Consider the following 23,795-nt stretch of genomic DNA (forward strand, 5'->3'; position numbering starts at 1 on the left):
ACTCCCAGGACCTGCACTACTTTCTAGGAATATATCAAGGGCTTTGGGAAAGGGGTTCATTCTTTCTACCGATACCCATGTGTCAGCCAGGAGGCCTGACATAGTGAATAATGCACCTTTCCTAAAACTGAATATATGTCTAGGAGGTGATTAGGCGCCGGTGGACAGAATTGGTTCAGCTACAGTACCTGTACTGTAGGAAAGGGAAAGCCTCATTGTTCAAATCAACAGGGAAACTATAACGAAAGATAAGAGACCTTTCTAGGTCTTAGAACCCACAGACCACACAAAATGCTGGAGGATGGCCTTTAGAAACTGGCCAGTGGGGTGTGTTTAACCACCATACTTTGTCTGTTCTGTAATGTATTATTATAAAACTGTGACCCAGTCTCTTACCTGGAATTAGGGGGTGATTGGAAAGTGGGATAAAAACTGAAATTATGTTCCTTGAAAATCTCCGTCCACGTCCTATGAAATTTTTCTCTTTTACTTCTTAGATAGTTGAGAAGGTCGCCATAGCAACAATATTCAAAAATCAAGTAAATTGGTCCTGAAATAGTGACAGTTTTAATCCTAGGTATACAGACACCAAATAATTTTTTTCAGACATCTGTGTGGCAGAAACCATACTCTGTGAGAACTCCCTTCTCCCCTGACTTGGGGAGAGTACAGCTCTCTCTGAACCTATCTCGTCTTGGACTTTAAATTCAATTTCAGACTTTTGCTCAAACTCCTTGGAGGCCCATGTGGCCTCACCAAGAACCACTGGCCACCTAAATTCTCCAGTTTGCAACTGGGAATAATAGGTTGACTGCGTTGTGAGCACTTGGTAAATATAAGCTGATTGGCGGTTTACCCGAGGAGGGAGAAATACATCCCTAGCCACCTCTTAAATCCATTTTCTCTTTATTTCTCTGTCCCAGTAACCGGCTGGCTGTCCCAGAAGGAATGACCCTTGGGCACAGGGTTCAGGTACTTCTAGGCAGAAGCGAGGGGATCAGAGCACGTGCTCTGTTGGATTCTGGGAGAATAGAGTTTGAAACCCCTCCTTGGCTACGCCTTACTTGAAGCAGCTCAGTTAGAGCCATGGCCAAGCTGTGCAGCTCAGCACTGCATCGGGGCCAGCTCCACAGCCAGGGAGAAGCGCCCTCTGAGCAGGTAGAGAGACACCACAAAATGTACTTGCAGCGTTGTTATTACTACTGTGGGTTTTTTTTGGCTGTGCCACGCGGCTTGCAGGATCTTAGTTCCCCGACCAGGGATTGAACCTGGGCCAAGGCAGTGAAAGCCCAGAATCCTAACCGCTGAACCACCAGGGAAGTCCCTTTTAGAATATGTGGCTCATCCCGATGAAGACAGGCGTTGTCTACACTGACCCATCTGACTCTAGAGTGAGGTGTGTCCAATCCCACTTGGGTTTGGGGGCCCACCCTGTGACTGAGAGAACGAGAGAAACATGAGAACAAACGCCCTTTTTGTCTTCAGGCTAAAACGTTTTCGATTAGGTGTTCTTAGTGGGAACTGGTTACCTGACAGGGTGCACGCCCCCAGCAGATTCACAATATTCTCGTGGCTGCCCAGGTGGGTCATCATTTTGAGTTCAGACATGAGAGCCTCTCTTTCCGAGCTGTCTGCTTTTTCTGTCCATGGCAGGGCATCACAAATGTAAAATGAAGTAAATTAGGTATTTTAGGTTATTCAATAAATTTAAATTTTCCTCAGTTCAGAGTAGATTTGCACACAAGTTTTAAAATACGTACAATAATACATACATTTTGAATAATAATACCCTATGTTTTAAGGCAGAATTTCAAAGATTGTTGCATGAACGTTGAACCAAATAATGTGCCTTTCTACTGGACTTTCCTCTACCTACAAAATAAAAATCTTTATAATTGACCCTTAAAAAATAAAATAAAACATAATAATACATGATTTTCCTCCACAGTTGAAGTTAATAACTATGCTGAAGGGAGAAACATACTTTTTTTTTTTTGACACCTTTATTTGTTGAAGTCATAGAGTGACAAGATGGGAATGTCAGCAAGGGTGGTTGGTTCCAGCCTGTGACCCTCAGGTCTAGAATCTTAAATTTGTCAGTGGATCCAATGGTGAGAAGGTCAAAGAAGACCAATTCCCACTGACCAAGTTCTCAAGAGAGTCCCTAATTGCCCATGAGGAACAGAACTGCTGGGTAGGCTAGAACGCATCCACTTACTCTCCCTGGAGTAAATCTAGAGAGCTTGGCAAATTGTATCCATTACCTTGCTTAGAAGTGTAGCATGGAGGTACTTACTGGTGAACTGAAAGGTCTCCTGTCATTGAGGCCAATGTGCCCAGGTGGTCAGGACACCCCTGCCCGGGAGGGTGCTGGAGCCCTAGAGGCAAGGGCAAGGTCTCTGGGCCTCCCTCTCCAGGCACACGCCCCGCCCCCCGCAGCCCAGTCTGTTAACATATTCTTTCTTACAGATAGAGTAACTTTTCTTTACATTCAATGGACATTTGATTAGCTATTTCCAGGTGTCATTATTTTGTCCTGGAAGACATGTAGCCTTTATGTGGCTTTCCCAGAGCTTTGATGTCATCTGTTTTGACTTGTGTGAGCTCTCAGGGGCATCCTAATTTGCAACTTCTTGGCTTGGGAGTGACATCCTTCACTGTGTGCACTGGGACCCACTGTACCTCAGGTTTTCCACTGCCTCATGTTTTATAGGGATTCGTGGCTTTCAGTCGTCTATGTCTTGTTTCTCGTGACCAAGAGCATATATTTTTACAGTGTGCTTAACCCTTTCAAAGCACTTTCATATACCACTACCTGACTTTCATTCATTCAACAAGAATTTATTGAATGCCTACTGTGTATGAGGCAATGTGCCAGGCCTTGGGGGAAGAAATGATAGAAAGACACAGCCCCTGTCTTCCTGGAGCTTAGAGCCTCCTTGAAAGGGGGGACAGGTAAATGAACAATTACAATATAGTGTCATAAATGCCACATGGCACAAATAAACCTATCTATGAAACAGAAACAGACTCACAGACATAAAGAACAGATTTATAGCTGCCAAAAGGGAGGGGGTTGGGGGAGGGAAGGACTGGGAGTTTGGGATTAGCAGATGCAAACTATCAGATATAGAATGGAAACACAACAAGGTCCTACTCTATAGCACAGGGAACTATAATCAATATCCTGTGATAAATCGTAATGGAAAAAAATATTAAAAAGAATGTATACATATGTATAATTGAATCACTTTGCTGTACAGCAGAAACTAATATGACATTGTAAATCAACTATACTTCAATAAATAAAAATAAAAAATAAATGCCACATGGCAAATGAAAGTAGGGGTGTTGTCCCACAGAAGAGGGACACCTAACCCAGCCTTAGGGAGGGTGGGGAAGGGGACACCAAATGTCTACGCTGAGACCTGAGGGAAACTAGGAGTTAACCAGGTGAATTCACAGCGGGAAGGATGAAGAAGAACACGCCATCCTGAAAACAGGATGGGCCAAGATCAAGAAAGAGGACAGCATAGCAAAACATACAGACCCACCCTCATGAGGCTTACAGACTACGGAGGCAGCTAAGACATTAGTTAAATAATTAAGCAAATATGTAATTGTAGTTGTGATCAACTTTACGGGGGAAAAAAGCCCACAGAGAGCTGGGATATAGGATCTAGCAAGGAACTTGAGCTCATCCGTGGCGTGAGAGAAGGCTTCCCTGAGCAAGTGGTATTTGAGTTGAGATCTACAGGAGGAGCAGGAGATAAAGACGTGAAAGGGGAAGCGGAAGCGGAAGGACGACCTGTGCAAAGGCCCTGAGGTGGGAGGGAGCACGGTACTCCAGAGGAACTGAGAGCCGGCTGTGCTGTAGCACTGGGGTGAGAAGGGAGAGGCGAGCTGCAGCCATGTCGTGCTGGGCTGTGTGGACCGTTCAAGAGAAATTAAAAGCAACTGGAAAGGTTAAGCAGGAAAATTATGTGCTCTGCTTTGCATTTCATAACCATCACTTGGGCTTCAGAATCCTAAAGGAGGTAAGAGTCCATATAGGGTAGTTGCTTGGAAGGCTAGTGCATCCATTCGGAAGGGATAGACTTGGTCTGGGTGGTAGTAACAGAGGTTAAGAGAAAAGAGGATAACTCAGGAGGCACTAGGCAGGAAGCCTGACAGGAATAGCCTACAGGGAATTAGAATGAGGATGGTTTCAAGGATGAGTCAGTCCTAGGTTTCTGGTTGGCCTGCCTGGGTGGCTCATGGTCGGTCATTGGTACTCGCAACCAATCAGTGAGAGAGGGAGGGCTGACAGAGAGCCAGGGTTGGAGGAGTCCACTTTGGATAAGCTGAATTCAAGGGACTCTGGAGACGTCCAAGCACTTGGACATAACCTGAAGCTCAGAAGGGAGGTGCAATCGTGAGAACCATTGGTACATGGGAGGAGGTCACAGGTAAGCTGAGACAGCCCATGAGCATGCGGAGTGAAAAGGGAAGGGGGCCCAGGAGCAAGTCTTCAGGAACTCTGTTGGGTGAGAAGCTGGATGAGAAGATGAGGGGCCAGCAAAGGACTGTGAAGCAGTCAGAGGGGTAGGAGGAAACCAGAAGAATATGGTGACGTGGAAACCAAAGGAAGAAAACACAATAAAGATGGAGGGAACGGTCAATCGTGCCAATTTCTGCTAAAAATTCAAGTAATGCCCATTAGGCTTGGTTCGTGGTGATGGTGGAGGTGATGATCACTGATCGCTTAGCCAAAGCCAGCTGGGGGCGCTCTTGCTAAGTGAGTGATACTAAGGGGAGGAGGTTAGGGAGAGCCAGGAGGCAGCGGATGAGAAATGAGTGGGAAGTGATACAGAAGGCGCCAATTCCCTCTTCTACCCAGAGTCTGTGTCGAAATGTAAGACACACAGCTGCCTGTAGCAATGGTATCCCCAAATATTGAGGCTGAAAAAACCTAAACAAAGAGAGAAGAGGACGAAGAGGTGGCGTTTTGTGTTCACGACTTGTATTTTATATTCGTGACTTAGTTGACACCCACCCCAACTCGCTCCCCTTTTAGCTTTGAAGGATGGCAAGCAGTAACCATAGCAATGATGGAAAAGAGAAGGTGGGAGGCGTCACCTCCCCTCTTTGTGCGTCTCTGTGGCTATTGATCGATGTAACCATACCTTTCAGCATTTTGACTGCGACCTGGATTGAGACCCCTGTCTTACTGATTCCATAGGCGGTTGCATTCATCACTTTCCCAAAAGCACCCGATCCCAGGACCTTCCCTGCAAGACACATGGTGAGTGCACGTTGAAGATTTTCCAACAAGAAGGAAACTCGACAGAAGCATTTGGAACACCTGATTCTTACCAAATTCTAAATTTTCTCTTGGAAACTCCCATTTGAGATCATATTCGTATTCTCTGAAATCAATGTAGAAGTACTCATTATCCAGAGAGCCGGTCACCTGCACCATCTGTAGCTGGCTTTCGTACCGAAATTGCTTCAGAGATGAAATAATGAGTCAATTAGCCATAGAGAGTTCTTCAGAAATGGGACACAATGATGACGTTTTACCTTTGCTTTTACCTTTTTGTACTTGTGACAAATTAGCATGGTTAAAACGGCAATAAAGGGAAGACAGAGGCCAACTGTTGCATAGAATGAGATGTTGTCCTGGATGAAAGGGAAGCGGCCTGCAAGGGAAGAGCATCAAGGAGCAGTGGATGAGAATTCCTGGTGGATACTGTAGCAGAATGCTCGTTACAGTGTCTCACATCCTGTCTGAGGAGCCTACAAGCCCTCTACTAATACGCTATCCCCACAGAAAATCAGGCCATGTTCATATAAAGAACGATTCCTTCCCAGAAAATTTTAAATGATTCTGAACCCATTTTAAAACATCATTTACTAGGGGTTTTAAGAATTACATCTATTTAAACCCACAGGATGTGAAAGTCAGATAAAAAAGATGTTCGTCTACTATATATAAACTAGATAAACAACACAGTCCTACTGTATAGCCCAGGGAACTATATTCAATATTTTGTAATAAACTTTAATGGAAAAGAATCTGAAAAAGAATGTATATATGTTTATATAAAACTGCATCACTTAGCTGTACGTCAGAAACTAACACAACATCGTAAATCAACTCTACCTCAATTAAAAAAAAAAAAAGAAATTTGTGTTCCCACTATGAAGCTGTCATACGAATGTGGGGAAGTTAGTTTGGGGACGCTGGTGATTTTGAACCATTAGTGTAGGTGGTCAGGTTTCAGAATTGCTTAATTTAGGAGGGATCTAAATATCAAACCCAAAATGATAAAACGGGAAGCTAAAGGCAAATAAGGAGATTAACCAAAATGGAAAGTGGTAGAGGCTCCAAACTACTAAATCTGTTTCCCTAGAGCTGGATTTCTTGGTAGATGTCCATTATGCTGGGAGCTTATTGCTCTACCCACATCACTTGAATTCATGAGTCACAATGATGTCAGTAGGAGTCACTCTGCCCTTGAACTGCAAAACATGTATGTTCAGTGGGGATTCTTGCCTGACTCAGAAAGCCTTCTCGTCTCACACACTGAACCTATACACTCTTGTAAAACTCCCCAAATAAAAGCGAACCACAGGGACTAACTTCTAGTAGCGAATTCCTGAAGGTGGTGTGTTACAGTAGCAACGGCTGTCTACCTGGTGAGTTTAGAAGGATTGTTTCACAAGACGTGCCGAGGGAATTGTATGCACAGCACTTCACCAGGAACCCTTTGACGGCCTCGCTCATGTTCAGGGTGCTGCTTGATATCCACTGTCCAAATACTTTTCTGTTGGCCTTTTTATTCCAGATTCCTTCTGTGATCTCTTCTGTGCAGCTGAAAAGAAACAGCAGACAGAATTTAGACGGGCGGGGCTATTGTCAGATTGGAAGTGAGGGTTTCTCTAGTGGGGTCTACAAGAGACATCTATTTATTTATTTTTTAATCTTTTTTATTTTTGAAGAGACATCTATTAAAGGTTATCAGAAACAATCTATGACCATTTAGAATTACGGTCGACTCAGAAGGTAAGCATTTTAAATGCTTCATCGTTTCTTCTTAAACTGAATTCATGAGACACAGTCAACACGTCAGAGAGAGTTTGATGTTCTTCTAACACAAGAGGGGCCAGTGTCTTCATTACTTGGGAGACTTGTCTGAACACTTCTTCCAGGTCCAAGACGGTAACGGGTACCCGTCAGAGGAGCAAGAAGCCTGACTTGCCGATGCCTCGGCGAGCACTTGAGGTTTCCCTGCAGAAAACAACAGGGAAATCAAGCTCATGAAGTACAGTGCTTTCCAGAAAGGGTTTCAAAGTCAGCTTCATATAGGCTGCTCACGTACTCTACGCAGTTTGTGCTCCTGGGAGCGTGTCTCATGCAGGGTGACTCAAAGAGGGGGTCCTCTTTCCCCTTGTGTCACCTTTTGTGCAGGCAGCCCTAAACTTCTCTGGGGAGCACCCCCTTTTCCCCTGCTAGACCCCTCCTGGAGAGAGCTCAGGTGTAGACCTCCATCAACTGAGCACCCTAAAATGAGTCTTAGCTTCAGGAGAAGCACCTGTAAAAAGTCCAGCAAAATGGACTCTCATCTTTTTATGGACCAGAGAAACCAAGATTATTAAAAAAACTAAATGGCAGGTAGTATGGCTTTTGGTCTTTCCTTAACAGGACCTTTCAAAGTACTAAAATCAATAAAGTCACACAGTAAAGCACCTTCAGAGAGGATATGAAATCAGCATCTTAGCTTCAAAGGATGAGCCCGGAAAGAGATCTGCATATCAACAAGCCAGTAGATATGAAAGTACAATTTCAAAACACTTCAGCATGTCAAAACACTTTTGTAGCATTCCTTCCCTAAGCCATGGCTTATCTCTTTCTGGTCCGAGTTAATACATTATTAAGGAGTTACAAGCGTCAAATAAAATTTCTCGACAGCTTCACTTACTTCTTATATTCAGCGTGAACATTTTTGTGAACTGGGCGTCATCATTTTCTGCATGGAAGATATACTGTCCTGGCTGGTGTTTATGGTTGCAAAACTTAGATATGCTGTTGGAAAAAGAAGTAAAGACAGACTTAGCCAGATTCTTTGAGGAGATGTTGAAATGAATAATGGTGTGCATGGGAGTAAGTCTTCCTGAAGACACTCGCTCTCTCAAGTTCAGTGGACAGGGAGGTTCCCAGATGCTCTTGCTACTCAAAGTGTGGTCCACAAACAGGCAGCATCAGCCCTGGTATTATCTAGGAGCTTGCCAGAAATACAAAATCTCAGGTCCCACCCCAAACCTACTGGCTCAGAGTCTGCATTTTAAGATGATCTCCGTGGAATTCACATGCACATTAAAGGTTGAGAAGCACTGATCTAGGCTAGAGCTGCTAAGAGAGACAAGAAGGTTCCGGCCCCTACTGTTACATACATTCCAGACTAGTCTGACTTCCTGGAAATATGGAAGAACCTTGGCAGGTGGCGGAGCCCATGGACCCCCCAGCTTCCTGAAAGGATAGCTCTCTGACATTAGTCCAAGGCAGGACCTATGACGAACCCTTGACTTACATAGTGATTGACAGTGATGACGGCTCAAATCCACTGAGTACAGACGTCTTTGAGTGGCCTCAGCAGGCTCTAGTATCTACTTGGAGTGCTCATCTACCAAGCCTACCAGGTATATGGTATTGGGGATCACCCACCAATCCTAGCAGGTATATGGGATGGTGGATATTATAGGAGAGGTGGGGAAGCAAGGAGCTGGTGAATGTGCCTTCGTGCATTGAAGAAATAGAAAAAAAGTTTCCCTTAGAATAAGAAAATCTAAGCGTTGCTCAGAAGATACTGAATTAGGCCACCTCTATATAGCCTACTTGAAGTAAAAAAGGAAAGAAAAAGTATGTATACACAGGAAATGTGAACAGGAGGAACTATGTAGGATGCAAAAGACCTATGAATACGGCTCCGGTCCTCAGAGATATCATAATCCAGGTGGGTGGACAAAACCTGCCTATGTGGAAGAGTGAAAGCATTAAACTGAAGGCCCGCAGAAGATCAAAGAAGGCAGAGGCCAGTGTCGTGAGAAAAGTTCAGAGGGCTTCATAGAAGCAGGAATTGAGCTAGGTCTTTAGAGGTGAGTTGGTTTTCATGAGAGAGTAAAGAAAAGACATCCAAGCAGGGGGCAACGGCAATGATTTAAGCCATGGGACAGGAACTCATAAGGCCACAAGGAGAGAAAGGGGGAGGCTTCTTGGCTAGAGCAGAGGTGCAGGGTGGGATGGAGCAGAACAGAGGGCTAAATGGGCAGGGTGGCGCCAACTGATCTGGGACCTTGGAAAACAAGCCTAATTCTTTCGACCTGATGGAGAAAGCAGGGAGGAGATGCTGTGGATTCCTGAGCAGGAGAGGAATGTTATGAACAGTATTTTAGTTTAGAGTGATGGCAGCAGGAAAGTGTATTGGGGGGAAGTCTGGAGGTAGCTGTTGAGGTAACCTAGGAAGTCATTCATTCATTCATGAATTCACTCATCCTTTCTCCTGTCAATGGTAGAGGCTGTTTGTGGGAGGAATCGGGATATAACAGTGAGTTAACAAAACTAGGTTTCTGTTCTCACAGAATTTACAGTTTGGTGGCGAAGGCAGACAAGTCATGAGCAGTTACAGTATAATGTGGGAAATCTTAGGAGAGGAGAAGTAAAAGTTCAGATTTGAGAGTTCAGACTGTGAAAAGATGAGTGTTGTCCAAGGCAGGGAAAATGGGGAGGGAGAGGAAACAGCCAACCCAAGAGGCACCAGGACAAAAAGAAACAGCAGGTGCTGGATTGGGCGTGAAGAGGAAGGAGAGAACAGAGTCCCAGCTGATTCCTAAGGGTCAAACCGCACACCTAGCAATCCATAGAGAAGATGTTGAGCCCAGGTTTATGTGACACCAATGTTCTTAACTCGGAAGCTTAAAGGTAATTCTGACCGTGTATAGTGATGGGAGATTTCATTTCCTATCAAGTGAGCACTGAACAAGCTTTTTGTTTGCCTTGTTAACAAGAAGGCTGAAAAAGCAGAATGCGGAGTTTCTTTTTCTTTTCTTTCTTTTTTTTTTTTTTTTTGTGGTATGCAGGCCTGTCACTGTTGTGGCCTCTCCCGTTGTGGAGCACAGGCTCCGGACGCGCAGGCTCAGCGGCCATGGCTCATGGGGCCAGCCCCTCCGCAGCATGTGGGATCTTCCCGGACCGGGACACGAACTCGTGTCCCCTGCATCGACAGGCAGATGCTCAACCACTGCGCCACCAGGGAAGCCCAGAAAAGGGAGATTCTTATCCTGACCTACTTCTGGACAGCCAGAAGGAACCGGCTGGTGAACTGGAAATGACAGAAAGATCGCGGGAAAGACAAATTATAACTTTAGGGAGAAAAGTAAGTATAGGTACATGTGATTTCCAGACTTTATGAAGGCAGGGTTTAAGTGGTCCAAGAAGAGACAGATGTGAGCTTCTAAAAGGGAAAATGTAATTCTCACCAGACAATAGCCAAAGACCCTGAAAAGGAAGAAGAGAAGAGATAAAAAAGAAGCCAGTGTGCTAGCCAGGGACCATGCCAAAAGCACCGATCAATTTGATAAAGAAATTACCAGCTAATGAGAACAGGGAACTCTACTCAATGCTCTTTGGTGACCTAAATGGGAAGGAAATCCAAAAAAAGAGGAGATATATGTATACATATAGCTGATTCACTTTGCTGTAGAGCAGAAACTAACACAACATTATAGAGCAACTATAATCCAATAAAAATTAACATTAAAAAAAAGAAATTACCTATACAACTATTGATTATCACGCAGACCAATCTGTTTTGTAAACGTTTTCCCTCCTAAGTCTTTTGTGCTGTCTGAATGGAGCATGACTGGCCATGGGATAGACAAGAGAGCATCTGAAACGTTCTCATTCTTCCAGGTAGGAAATCGGTCACAAAAATAGCCTGAACACAAAATGGAATATCGAGATCCTTCTCAACCGCCTGTCTTCCTGTTTATGGCAGTTAACCCCAGCAAAAGCAACAACTGCATCGCCGACCCTCCCCTGGAAATTCCAAGGGGACTAACCGATTAGTACCAGGGAGTTGCAAACTTCCTTTTTCCCTGGGTTTTTTTTTTTTTTTTTTTTTTTTTTTGTGGTACGCGGGCCTCTCACTGTTGTGGCCTCTCCCGTTGCGGAGCACAGGCTCCGGACGCACAGGCCCAGCAGCCATGGCTCACGGGTCCAGCTGCTCCGCAGCATGTGGGATCTTCCCGGACCGGGGCACGAACCCATGTCCCCTGCATCAGCAGGCGGACTCTCAACCACTGCGCCACCAGGGAAGCCCCTCCCTGGGGTTTTTCTGAAAATGCCCAGCGGCCATGAGATGGGAGATCAGGAAACTGGAGTTCACAGTTGAAATATCTTTGGTGACTAAGAAGATGTATTCTCATTACAACTACGAGAAGGGATTTCTCCTCTGTTACAAGCAAAATGCAGGTGATTTTTCTATTCCATTTAGCGCCCAGAGCTGGGGAGTTGAAAAGGGGCAGGTCTTTCCAGCAGCTCAGGGAGTAACTTCACTATAAAAAATGCTTTATTCAAAGAGCAAGGGATGATAAAAGTCAAACCAGAAAACAGGGAATAATAAAGCACAGACTGGGGAAGCTGGGAGCTTCTGAAACTGGAGAGTGAGGGGCTGGCAGGAGCGAGTGACTTTACCCGGCACTGAGAGACCCCCATCAGCAGATCCTGCCCCCTCAGACTGCAGGACATGGAGGGGGTACAGCCTGGCTGAAGTTGAACCCAGTCTGCACACATTTCTGTCCAGAGTTAAACAAAGAAAGCCGGGCAGGGGGCAGGAGAGGTGCTGATGACTTTATATCAATCTACTTAATACCATGCTCATTTGTATTTTATTTCAGGGGAGCCCACAAGCCTGGGGAAGTATTACATAATCATTAAAAACCCAAGAGCGAAGCACAGCACATCTCATAAGGCAGCGCACTTTTCTTTTCAAATAACCAAAGCACATGCCTGCTTTTCTGTTTTCTTACACACTAGGTATGAGAATCTCACACTTTTGAAATGAGCTGGTGTCAAAAGGCAGTACCAGAGTGATGGTTAAAAACACAGGCTTTGCCGGCAACTCTGCCACTGCCCGGTGGTGTGACCGTGGGCAAGTCACTGAGTCTCTCTGTGCTTGTTTCCTCATCCGTAAAACGAAGATAGTATCTACCTTTTATGGTCGTTAGAGGAGAAGTTTTTGTTGAGTTTTTATTAAAACGGTTTTGTATAAACTGCTTATAACAGTGCCTAGTAAACACGATAAATGTGTTAGATTGTCATTACTATGAGGCTTATGAAGTCCGGGAATCATTTGGAATAAAAAAGACATTTAGAACCTTTACTCTGGGGTATATATTAAGTGCGAAAATCACATTAAAATAAAGATGCAAAGAAAAAAAAAAAAACTAAAGTAAATGCCCATCAACAGGAGTTAGTCAAAATAAAATTTTCTAAAAAGAGGAATACTGTGTCGCCATAAAAGTGGTAATGTAAATAAGGTAAGCCATTAAAATGATAATATAAATAATAATAATGTACTTATTAACACAGCAAGAGATGATATTTTTAAAGTGAAAAATCAGGTGACAAATGGCACAATTAATTTCCTGTTTGTACAAAAACCTATACTTATATGTTTCTATCATGGTGGTTACAAAGTCTGAAATATAATTCCTGGTGGTGGAATTATGGGTGTTATTTCTTTTTTTTTTTTTTTTTTTCTGGACGCGCAGGCTCAGCGGCCATGGCTCACGGGCTCAGCTGCTCCGCGGCATGTGGGATCTTCCCGGACCGGGGCACGAACCCGTGTCCCCTGCATTGGCAGGCGGACTCTCAACCACTGCGCCACCAGGGAAGCCCTATTTCTTTTTTTTTTTTTAAAGGCAATTTCAGAAAATAAAAGTGAATGAAAGGTATTGACTTTGCCCTAGTTGTGGGGCAAGTAGCATAGCCTGTTTCCATATTTAATAAAATGAGATGATGAGGATCAAATGAGATAATCCGCGTAAAGGACTCTGCACATCGGCACATGGTAGGGCTCAAAGAAGTTTCTTTTGGTCTCAGTGAGGCTTCATGATGTGGTTAGTATCTTACAATTGAGGGGGCAGGGTTTGGTTGGAGGTTCCGCTATTTACCTCTATTAACCGCTATTTACGGTCCCCAAACGTCTTTCCTTCCTTTCTGTATACATTCAGGGTTCATCTCCTTCAGGGAACTAAAAAAGTCCTCCTAGAGAAGCTCAATACACTCCTGTAATCACATATCATTTATCGACTTGAGAGTTTGCTTTTCTCTTTGTCCTAAGAAGAAATATGTCTCACGACCCAGAACCCAGACTCCACCACACCACTGGTACCAATAAGTGCTCAGTTAATGCCTGTTGTGGGCAGAACTTCGACTTGGTAGAGTTGGGAAATTAAATATTTCAGGGAAAAAAGAAAATACAGGGATTGGGCATGCCTCAGGAGACTCTTTCAGAAGAACTTACTTAAATAATTATAACATCCTAATAAGTCGTTTTGTGTGTGTGTGTGTGTTTAACTGTGAAACTAGGAAAAGCTAAGGCAGATTTGTTTATAAGTAAGTCTACAGAGATAGAAAATTAGGCAAACTAAAAGATGAAATATTCTAGAACCTTTTCCCAAGACCAGGCTGTCAGGATTTCATAAAATGTAAACACATAAAGGGAAGCCCTAATAAACTTTGGTGTCATATTTGAGGAAGTAAATTGGAGAAACGAAGCTGTGAAGGTGGGGAAGCCGTAAGATTTCTGCCACACATGCCGTGACCACACCAAAGCTTTTTCAGTGGTACTGTTATTGCACAGACCTTTCGGTTACAAATAAAAACTGGTGTCACTTTGCTTATAAAGTCCTCTCTTGCCCCAGGATGAAAATACTGTACTTCATAAACAAAATTCAGTTTGACTAAACTGTTGAACCTAAGTGATGGGTAAAGGATGCTCACTGTACTATTCTTTTAGTTTATTAGTAAATTTGGAACTTTTTATAATAAAAAAATTGAAAAGAACTCAGGTTCGAATTTAGTCTGCATCCCCTATCACAACACAGAGCCTCACGTGGAGAGCAGATGACATTTAGAGCACTTGTGTTCAATATTTTTGTAGTTCATCCTTTTTTTTCTTTAATTTATTTTTATTGGAGTATAGTTGCTTTACAATGTTGTGTTAGTTTCTGCTGTACAGCAAAGTGAATCAGCTGTACATATACATATATCTCCTCTTTTTTGGATTTCCTTCCCATTTAGGGCACCACAGAGCACTGAGTAGAGTTCTCTGTGCTATACACACAGAGGTTCTCAGTACGTTCTCAGTAGTTATCTATTTTATACATAGTATTGTATATATGTCAATCCTAATCTCCCAATTCATCCCCCACCCCTGTAGTTCATCTTTTATTCAACACATTTTGAGCATCTTTTTCATGATGAAGGAGAGTCCATCTCACCTTGGCAAGTGGCCCATCACACCCAGTGCATCGTTATCACCAATTAATACTGTAGTTCTTCAGGAGCTTTTTAAATACAATAAACACTGAGTGATAGGTGTTGTGGTGAGTGCCGTGTGCTAGGTGTTGTGGTGAGTGTCATGGTCCCTGCAGTGCAAAGAGTATGCCACTGACTTATCTTTGGCCCAGGCTATGCACTTTGAGTTGCTTTCTAGGGGTGATGATGGATCCATTCATTTACTCAACAGCTGTTGACCGCACGAGGCATTGTACAAAGACAGAGAAATGACAGCACCTATCCCAACGGAGGTTATGAACTCACTGTTGGGATTCAACACAAAAAGAGGTTAACTTTGAATGAGAGGTACACATCACTATGGAAATCAGGATCTGCCCTGATTTATTCATTTAGCTACCTCCAGAAGATAACTACTTGGGGTCAGGGGTGCAGAGTATGATCATGGGATGAAACAAGATTAACTAGCCCACGAGATTGCTCCAAGACCCATAGATCAGAGACACAGTCCTCTAATTAGTGAGTCAACTCTTAAGAACAGTGCCAGATGTCACCAGCACAAGTAGCGATGACCTCGCAGGTGGCCCCGGCACTGAAATGCGCCTGTATACCTTGAGGGGGTTGGCGGGAGGCATCACCTTATTCACGTTTGTAGCCCCTTATGGCATTGCGATCATCAAGAAGACATTAAAGGAATATTTGTTGAGCTAAATTGAATGGATCCTCTATCTCTTTGAATCAGGTTCAAAAGAGAATCCGGTAGAACTAAGAGCTTCTCTGACAGGAGGTGACAATACAAAGAAGGATGGGGAAAGTGACAGCACTGACATCCTGAACACAGGTAGTCAACTCAACTAACAGGAGAGGGGCTGACCCCCTGCCTTCTACTTTCAAAAGTTTGATGGTTCAGCATAAGGGCTTATGACAATGGGGTGACCCCTCCACGGCAGTGGTTCTCAACCCCAGGCAATTTTTTTCTCACCAGGGGACTTTGGCAATGTCTGGAGGTATTTTTGGTTGTCACAACTTGGGGTAGTGGTGCTACTGACATCCAATGGGTGGAGACCAGGGACGTTGCTAAACATCCTGTCATGCACAGGAGACCCCCAGAATGAAGAATTACCCGGCCCAGGATGTCAACAGCCTGCTGTTGAGAATCCCTGAATCAGGGGACTACGTGTCCGTCCAAATGTTGCTTTCTTAATTACTTGAAAAATGAATGCTTCGAACATTAGGAGGTTTGGGTGAGAGGGCAGACGATGCCATGCAAACCCTGCATTACAGCTCTTCTTTTTTTTTTTTTTTTAAATTTATTTATTTTATTTATTTATTTTTGGCTGCGTTGAGTCTTTGTCGCTGTGCGTGGGTTTTCTCCAGTTGCAGTGAGTGGGGGCTACTCTTGGTTGTGGTGTGCGGGCTTCTCATTGTGGTGGCTTCCCCTGTTGCAGTGCACGGACTCTAGGCGCCCGGGCTTCAGGAGTTGTGGCTCGCGGGCTCTGGAGTGCAGGCTCAGTAGTTGTGGCACACGGGCTCAGTTGCTCCGCGGCATGTGGGATCTTCCTGGACCAGGGCTCGAACCCATGTCCCCTGCATTGGCAGGCGGATTCCTAACCAGTGCGCCACCAGGGAAGCCCACAGCTCTTCTTAAAAAAGCAAACAATGATCGTCACAAATCCCTTTGGGGTATAGAACAGCGCAGTCATCAGGAAACAAACGGAAGAATCCAGATGAAATGAGCTTATTCTGACTCTTCACCTAGACCCGTGCTGTCCAATAGGAATATAAACAAGCCACTTCGGGCTCCCCTGGTGGCGCCGTGGTTAAGAATCCGCCTGCCAATGCAGGGGACATGGGTTCGAGCCCTGGCCCGGGAAGATCCCACATGCCGCGGAGCAACTAAGCCCGTGCGCCACAACTGCTGAGCCTGCGCTCTAGAGCCCGTGAGCCACAACTACTGAAGCCCGCACGCCTAGAGCCCGTGCTCCGCAACAGGGGAAGCCACCGCAATGAGAAGCCCGTGCACCACAATGAAGAGTGGCTCCCGCTCGCCGCAACTAGAGAAAGCCCGCGCGCAGCAACGAAGACCCAATGCAGCCAAATATAAATAAATAAATAAATAAATGAAATTTATTAAAAAACCCAAACAAGCCACTTATGTAATTTTAAAGTTTCCAATTAGCTATCTAAAAAGTAAAAAGGAGTAAATGGTAATAATAGATTTTATTTAACTCAATATATCTAAAATAGTCATTTTAACATAAAATCAAGACAAAAATTATTGAGGTATTTTACATTTTGCTTGTCATACGAAGGCTTCAAAATCTGCTGTGCATGTTACAGCCACACAACATCTCCATTGGGACCAGCTGCATTTCAAGCTCCCAATAGCCATATGTGGCTGCCGGCTACTGTACTGAACAGCACAGATCCAGACCCGTGATGGGAATCACCAGAGGTTCTCATTAACAATGTGGAACCTGGGGGGACTTCCCTGATGGTCCAGTGGTTAAGCCTCCGCGCTTCCACTGCAGGGGGTGTGGGTTCAATCCCTGGTCGGGGAACTAAGATCCTGCATGCCAAGTGGTGCAGGCAAAAAAATAAAAAGAAAAATGCAGAATCTGGGATCGTGCCTCGATTTTAGTTCAGCATGTTTGGAATGGGAGTGAGTCAGGAATCCACTGACTCTGATTCAGTGATTCAGCTGATTCCTTTACAGTGGCTTATGGACCCGTTATTGAGCATCAGTGATTGACTCTCGACCACTGACTCGCTGGAGAGATGACAGGTACCTCTCAGCTCACAGTCTATCCTGAAACCCTGTTACCTAGGATTAGTTTTAAGAGATAAGGGGTATCACAGCCATAGGAAATACAAGGAAGAGCTGGATTTTTGCGGGGGAGAGAGATAAATTAGGAGTTTGGGATTAACATATACACACTACTATATGTAAAATAGTTAAACAACAAGGACCTATTGTATAGCACAGGGAACTGGACTCAGTATCTTGTAATAACCTATAATAGAAAAGAATCTGAAAAAGAATATATATGTATGTATGTATGTATAAACGAATCACTGTGCTGTACACTTGAAACTAACCCAACATTGTAAATTAACTATACTTCAATTTTAAAAAAAAGAGAGTTCTTTTTTTTTTTTTTTCCAAAGAGAAACTTGACTGCAGTTGGACAAATCCCCAGGAAAATAAGATTTTCCTTCAGCACTCATCATCGGGCTATTTCTGCATTTATTTTTGAAAACTTAAATCAACACACCTATAGGTAGTGTTTTCCTGTTTTTAAGGGGTTTTACTTCCTCAGCCATCTGCAAACGGGCTGAGAGAGGCTCCGTGTACCAATAGTATGTACCCTCAAATGGGAAGTAGCAATCTGGTGACTCAGAAAATGCCAGACTCAGACTGATATGATCCTTTCCATTTTTCGTGCGGTGGGTTACACTATCTGAACCGATGAAAGTGCTGTTACTGTGTCCTCACATCTGCCGTTTGCTTTCTCGCCTTCAATGTCAACGTCACAGCACATAAACTTATAATACAAAACCGCTCTTCTCGAGGGCAACCAGAAGGGTTGAGCCGAGAGTGATGATGTGTCCCGGGCTGAGTTTGCTCACCTGTACCCGTCATCCAGGCCACTTTGCTCACAAGGAAATGCTTTTCGAGAGAAGGTCCACGTACATCTGATTTGTGGGTATGCTTTAAACCTGACAGAAAAACAAAACTCTTCATACTGGTCAATTTCATAATCTTCACTTGATTTGGAAGCGTTTATAAATCCCTTTTCTGTTAAAAAAAATGCATTTTTAAGTTAGATAATGAGATTCATATGGAGGAAATATATTGAGAGGATAAATAAATTTTTATTCAGCAGTTTTATGCAAGAAAACTCAGATTTGATAGTTTAACAAGAAACGCAGGAGTCCTGTCCCCATTGATAAGCCTGAACATGTCACCTTCTGATTCCTCTCAGCATTAGATGCAAATAATTGACACTCTTCCCAAGGAAATGTATAAGTAAACCTATAGATTTTGCTGACAAGTTCAAGGGCTTGAAGGGCTTCCCCCAGCCTGGCCAACCATGGACACAGAGGGGCCCACTGACAATCCCTGTCCTCAACCAGAACGGCCCCCTCGCGACACATCCCGCATAAAATAATCTCAGGTCACAAATAGAATAGTCTAGCCAGAGATATTCACAAGGTTTCCCTATGGAACACTTCCTTATTAGTTGAATAAGAGAATCCCCTCACTTCTTAGCATTTTCATGATGGCCGAAGGCTGCCACCTACTCCGAGATTACATAAAGCGTGATTATTGTCAGATCCTACAGAGCCCACCCAAACTTCCATGCATCTAAGTGCGTGTCCCACCCTCTCAGCCATTGCTCTCTACCCCTGAGAGGCAGTTCTCAGGTAGTTCTTAGAACAAGTGCTTAATAAGGGTCGAGTTTGTGTCTGGTTCTCTGCCAGGTCTGGGAGTATAGGATAGAAGGGATTATTCCTGTCCTTAGGAAACTTCCAGCCTACTGGAAGACAAAAATCCACAAGCAGAGGGTCACATTACAACGTGCTGCCTGCAAAGACAGTGGCATTCAAGCGGGCTTGGTTTAACCAGAAAAGGAAAGGAAGGGGCAGCTTGTACTTACAAAACTCCCCTAATTCAGTTTCTTTCTCAGCTTTTTGATACTAACATTATACTGAAAGCAGAATTTGCAGTACCTGCCCTACATTCCACACTAAAACAACTAAAAACGTGAGTACAGGTTACGTGCGCAGCCCGCATTACCTAGGATGGTGACCAAAGCTGATTTACTGGGATGCTCTGAAGAGGAGCAAGTGTAATAGCCAGTGTCGTTTCTTCCCACTGATGATACAAAAGCAAACAGAATCCGTATCATAGTTCTGTTTGTGGAATAGGTACTCATCTCAAAGTAGCTGCCCTAGATTTTAATAAAACAGAGTTTGAATGGAGTGATTTCCACCTGGACTCTTGGTTCATTTTTCTGCATTTTCAGGATGGAAGCTCATCCTCTCACCTCTTCCAGTGCTTTATTCTCTAATTCCCAGCTGAGCCCGAATCCGTGGTTTACATGAACAGCTTTGCACCTTATCCATAAGGGTTCCCCTACTTTAAGAAATAATTGTGGCGGTGTGGTCTGAGGAGTTTGGTTTAGATCTAGAAGATGAAAACACCCCGGGTAAGAAAAATAGTGATTTTTTTTTCCTCATCACAAAATATATCCTGAACATTCTGCAGAACAAAGATTTTGATGGCATCTCAAATGTTCCCAACCATCTCAAAATAAAAGAGACCGACAAGGTCTTTCAGAGACCGACAAGGCTCTTATGAAGAAATGAGCGCTCACAGAAATCTAAATATTACACTGGAAATGGCCTGAAGGAGCTATAGAATGTTTGAAATTGAGTAAGGACCTAAGGGGTGATGATTAGTCCCAGCTCATCTCTAAGGAACAGTCACTGAGAACAGAACGACATGATGCTATGGTCTTACCAATAGTGAAGAGTTTCGTACATTCCCTGCCCAGCTCATTTCTTGCACAGCACCTTATGTCTGTTCCAAATAACTCATGGAGTACACTTGCCTCCTTTGTAATGACAGCTGGACTTTCTCCTTTACAGCTGCAATTAAAAAATAAATGTCAGTACCATTTTTTTTTTTTTTTAAGATTCCATATATATGGGTTAGCATACGGTATTTGTTTTTCTCTTTCTGACTTACTTCATTCTGTGTGACAGACTTTGGTGCTTTGCGATGACCTAGAGGGGTGGGATAGGGAGGGTGGGAGGGAGGTTCAGGAGGGAGGGGATATGGGGACATGTGTATGCATATGGCTGATTCACTTTGGTGTACAACAGAAACTAACACAGTATTGTGAAGCAATTATACTCCAGTAAAGATCTATTAAAAAAATAAATATCAGTTGATTAAACATCTTTTAAAATTACAAATGAATGTTCAGGAGAAGAACCAAATTAAAGGTTCTAGATTTTAAGAGCCTGATAAGAAAGCAAAGACAGGAGCAGGTCACAAGGCAAACCAATTCACAACTAGTTAGTAATTCCTCATCTCACCCAATTAGAATAACACTAGAGAGAATCACATAATAAAACAGTTTAAAAGCCTTTGTGTTTGGTGACCTCTTGGTTGTTAAAGAGAGAGAAAGAATGGAAGAACTGAGAAAAGACAGAAAAGGGGGAAAAAAGAGAAAATGGAGAAAAGGAAAAGCATGATTAGGTTTTAATATAGCTTAACAAGGTGCAGGTATGCTTTCTTTGAAGCTCTGAAAAGGACAGCCAGTGAGAGGGAGAGAGGCCACAGTTGCAAATGTCCCCAGAGTCCCCAGAGCTCACAGAGAAGGCAGTGTCACTTGAGGGGTGTCAGCCACACCTCGGGATTTGAGGGACCACCTCTCCTCTCCCGCCTCCTTAACCATCACCTTTCCCAAAGCAGATACAGCTATTGGACTCTGTGTATAGTCACATTTCTTCTCTTTATCACTTTAGTCAAATGTATTCTTTGTTTATGCATTAATCCTTGAGTTTTTTTTTAAATTATAAGACAACAATAACTATGTTTATTTTGGAAAATCCAGAAAAACCCAAAGAAAAGAATATTAAATTGCCCACATTCCTACCACCATGAGATAACGGTTACTATTTTGCTGTGTGTAGCTTTCTAATCTTTTTCTTTTCTGTGCACGTGTGACGTATATATCTATAGGTAATCTCTTTTTCTTGTTCGTTTAAAATTTGGGATCCGCTCATATTATTCAGTAACCTGATTTTTCACTTTTTCTCCTTCTCTTTAGTTCCCTTTTTCAATAAAAGTTGTTTGGTAAATTTTAACTGGTTCAAATGGCATGAACTGTTACTTTGTGAGCACTTAGCTATGACACATGATAAACAAAAGTGAACATTTATATGGTGCTTACTATCTGCCAGGCACTGTTCTATGCGCTTCACATGTACCAGTTCATTTACTCATCAGAGCAATTGTATTAAGGTAAGTACTGCTCCCACCTGCATTCTTCTGATAGGCGGGGAGGGGTTAAGTAACTTGCCCAAGGCCACACAGGTATAAGCAAAGCAGGGTTCAAACCCAGGCACATTCTACATCCCTAAACAATCGTATTAAACTGCTCTTAGAGTAAACATCATAATCACAAATTAAACATTTATTCACAGGGAATTTCTTACTTATAGGGAATTATACACTAAAAGCTGGACCTTTCTTTTTCCCCAACCAAATGCTCAGGGAGTCGACAAGCGTGTAACTTAAAAGGGCTTTTATTCGTGTCATGTGATATCCAGGGAGGGTCCTACAGGTCAGTGACGTGACAGACGAGGCGCTCCAAAGGGCTCGTCACTAAGGTGTCCCCCACCATCCTCCCTGGGAAGCCCACACCAATCATTCTTTAAAAAGCCAACGTTTCCTGGGCTTCCATGGTGGCGCAGTGGTTGAGAGTCCACCTGCCGATGCAGGGGACACGGGTTCGTGCCCGGGTCCGGAGCCTGTGCTCCGCAACGGGAGAGGCCACAACAGTGAGAGGCCCGCGTACCGCAAAAAAAAAAAAAAAAAAAAGCCAACGTTTCCTGTTAACAGGGTAACAGGGTGATAAATTGTACAGACAGTATGATGTCAACTATATTAGAAAGAGACCGAAAAAGTAAAGTCATAAAAGCAGTTCTCTCTCCACATGTCATACCTGTCACTCTGTGAATCGCAGAACACCCATTCCACGGTTGGTTCTGGAATGCTCTCCGAGATGCAGACCAGGGCATCCTGATTTTCCATTTTTCTAAAGTAAGGTCTCCTTAACGTGTAAAGCAGCGTATCTAAAGCATCATAAATTATTAACGTTTTAATATTAAAAATGTTTCATATTATAAACATTAAAAAAAAAAACTGTCTTAGCAACCTCCTCAAAAGAAGAATTCTGCACCATGAAGAAAAGTTAACCTTTTGTGCCGTAGCGGTGTCTTCTGCTCCACTCCAAATATATATAATAACATACCCCTCCTCACCAATATATTAAATTCAACTCTGGCTGAAATGCTAACTTCAGCATTTATTCTCGTAGCTAATGTCTTTGGGTATTTCATGAATCCAAAGACAACTAATGTTTAGTGCAGTGAAGCCACGTAAAAACACCAATATCAATATGCATGGGAAAAAGAAAAGTAGAAATAACATAAAGTTTATAACACATACTTATATAGTTTAAGACCCAACTTTCTTCCCATAATTGTATCTAGAACTAGGCAGAAGTATAGTAGGATGGAGGTAGAATTGGAACAGAGTTGAGAGGCTTGGTGTAGTCTCCTGTTCACATTGGACCCTCACACCTCTCCCCTCGCCCCTTCTCCCCCTCCCCCTCCCTTCACATATAAACTCTCTGCTTCTGCTCGGACCCCTTAGGAACAGGAGTTCATGACCTCCCAGAGTCGATCCTCCCATTTTTCAACAAACCTTTTTTTTTTTTCCAAAGAAAGTTTCCCATGCTAAATTTCAATCTTCCTCCTTATAATAAATTCTGTTTAAAAATAGTATCTAATACTTTATATATATATATATATACATAGCAAAGAATATATGACGAGTTAATTTTGAAACATAATAATAAAAACGAATACCCGTGGACCCACGCTCAACTTAATAACCAGAATAATAACAAATATCTTTGAATCTGCTTTTGTCCTGCTTCTCCTTGTCTCTCAAGCCTAGGTTAACTTTATCCTGAATTTTCTGTTTATCGTTCTCATACTTTTACACATGTTTCACCACATAGATGTGTGGCCCTAAACAATATACTGGTTTGTTCTGTTTGTTTTTGAGCTTCAACATACGGCATCACTCGGTATGCGGTCTTTCACAACTTCAGTTTATGTTTTTAAGATTCGTCCATGGTTTTGCATGTAGCTATGCTTAATTCGTTTTGCTACCACTACATTGTGTTCCATGGGTGGATATATCACAATCCATTAGTCCATTTTCTTGCAGTGGACATTTGGGTTGTTTCCTGTATTTTGTATCACCAACAATGGTGCTATGAACATTTTGTGCATTCCTAGTGAGGCAGGTGTGTTAAGTTTCTTTACAATATACCTAGGAGTGCAACTGCTGGTCCATATAGTGTGAGCACTTCTGCTTTACACATAATGACAATTTGTTTTCAACAGTCTCCTGGGTATAAAA

General features: G+C 43.2%; 1 protein-coding gene across 1 annotated transcript in view; it reads right to left on the reverse strand.

The window, feature by feature from the left end:
- The window catches only part of FLT3 (fms related receptor tyrosine kinase 3), a 55,027-nt gene that overhangs the window by 16,049 nt on the left and 15,183 nt on the right, over nt 1–23,795 (reverse strand). Inside the window, exons 6-18 of the mRNA XM_060129527.1 lie at nt 22,306–22,435; nt 20,091–20,218; nt 19,615–19,754; nt 19,365–19,518; nt 18,194–18,362; nt 7,965–8,068; nt 7,165–7,273; nt 6,679–6,857; nt 5,575–5,681; nt 5,356–5,488; nt 5,166–5,270; nt 1,530–1,640; nt 397–550 (exon numbers count right to left, since the gene is read on the reverse strand). Coding sequence (XP_059985510.1) covers nt 397–550; nt 1,530–1,640; nt 5,166–5,270; nt 5,356–5,488; nt 5,575–5,681; nt 6,679–6,857; nt 7,165–7,273; nt 7,965–8,068; nt 18,194–18,362; nt 19,365–19,518; nt 19,615–19,754; nt 20,091–20,218; nt 22,306–22,435 — 1,723 coding nt within the window. The remainder of the gene's footprint in view (nt 1–396; nt 551–1,529; nt 1,641–5,165; nt 5,271–5,355; nt 5,489–5,574; nt 5,682–6,678; nt 6,858–7,164; nt 7,274–7,964; nt 8,069–18,193; nt 18,363–19,364; nt 19,519–19,614; nt 19,755–20,090; nt 20,219–22,305; nt 22,436–23,795) is intronic.

The sequence above is a fragment of the Lagenorhynchus albirostris genome, chromosome 18 (assembly GCF_949774975.1).
Source record: "Lagenorhynchus albirostris chromosome 18, mLagAlb1.1, whole genome shotgun sequence".
Classification (NCBI taxonomy): domain Eukaryota; kingdom Metazoa; phylum Chordata; class Mammalia; order Artiodactyla; family Delphinidae; genus Lagenorhynchus; species Lagenorhynchus albirostris.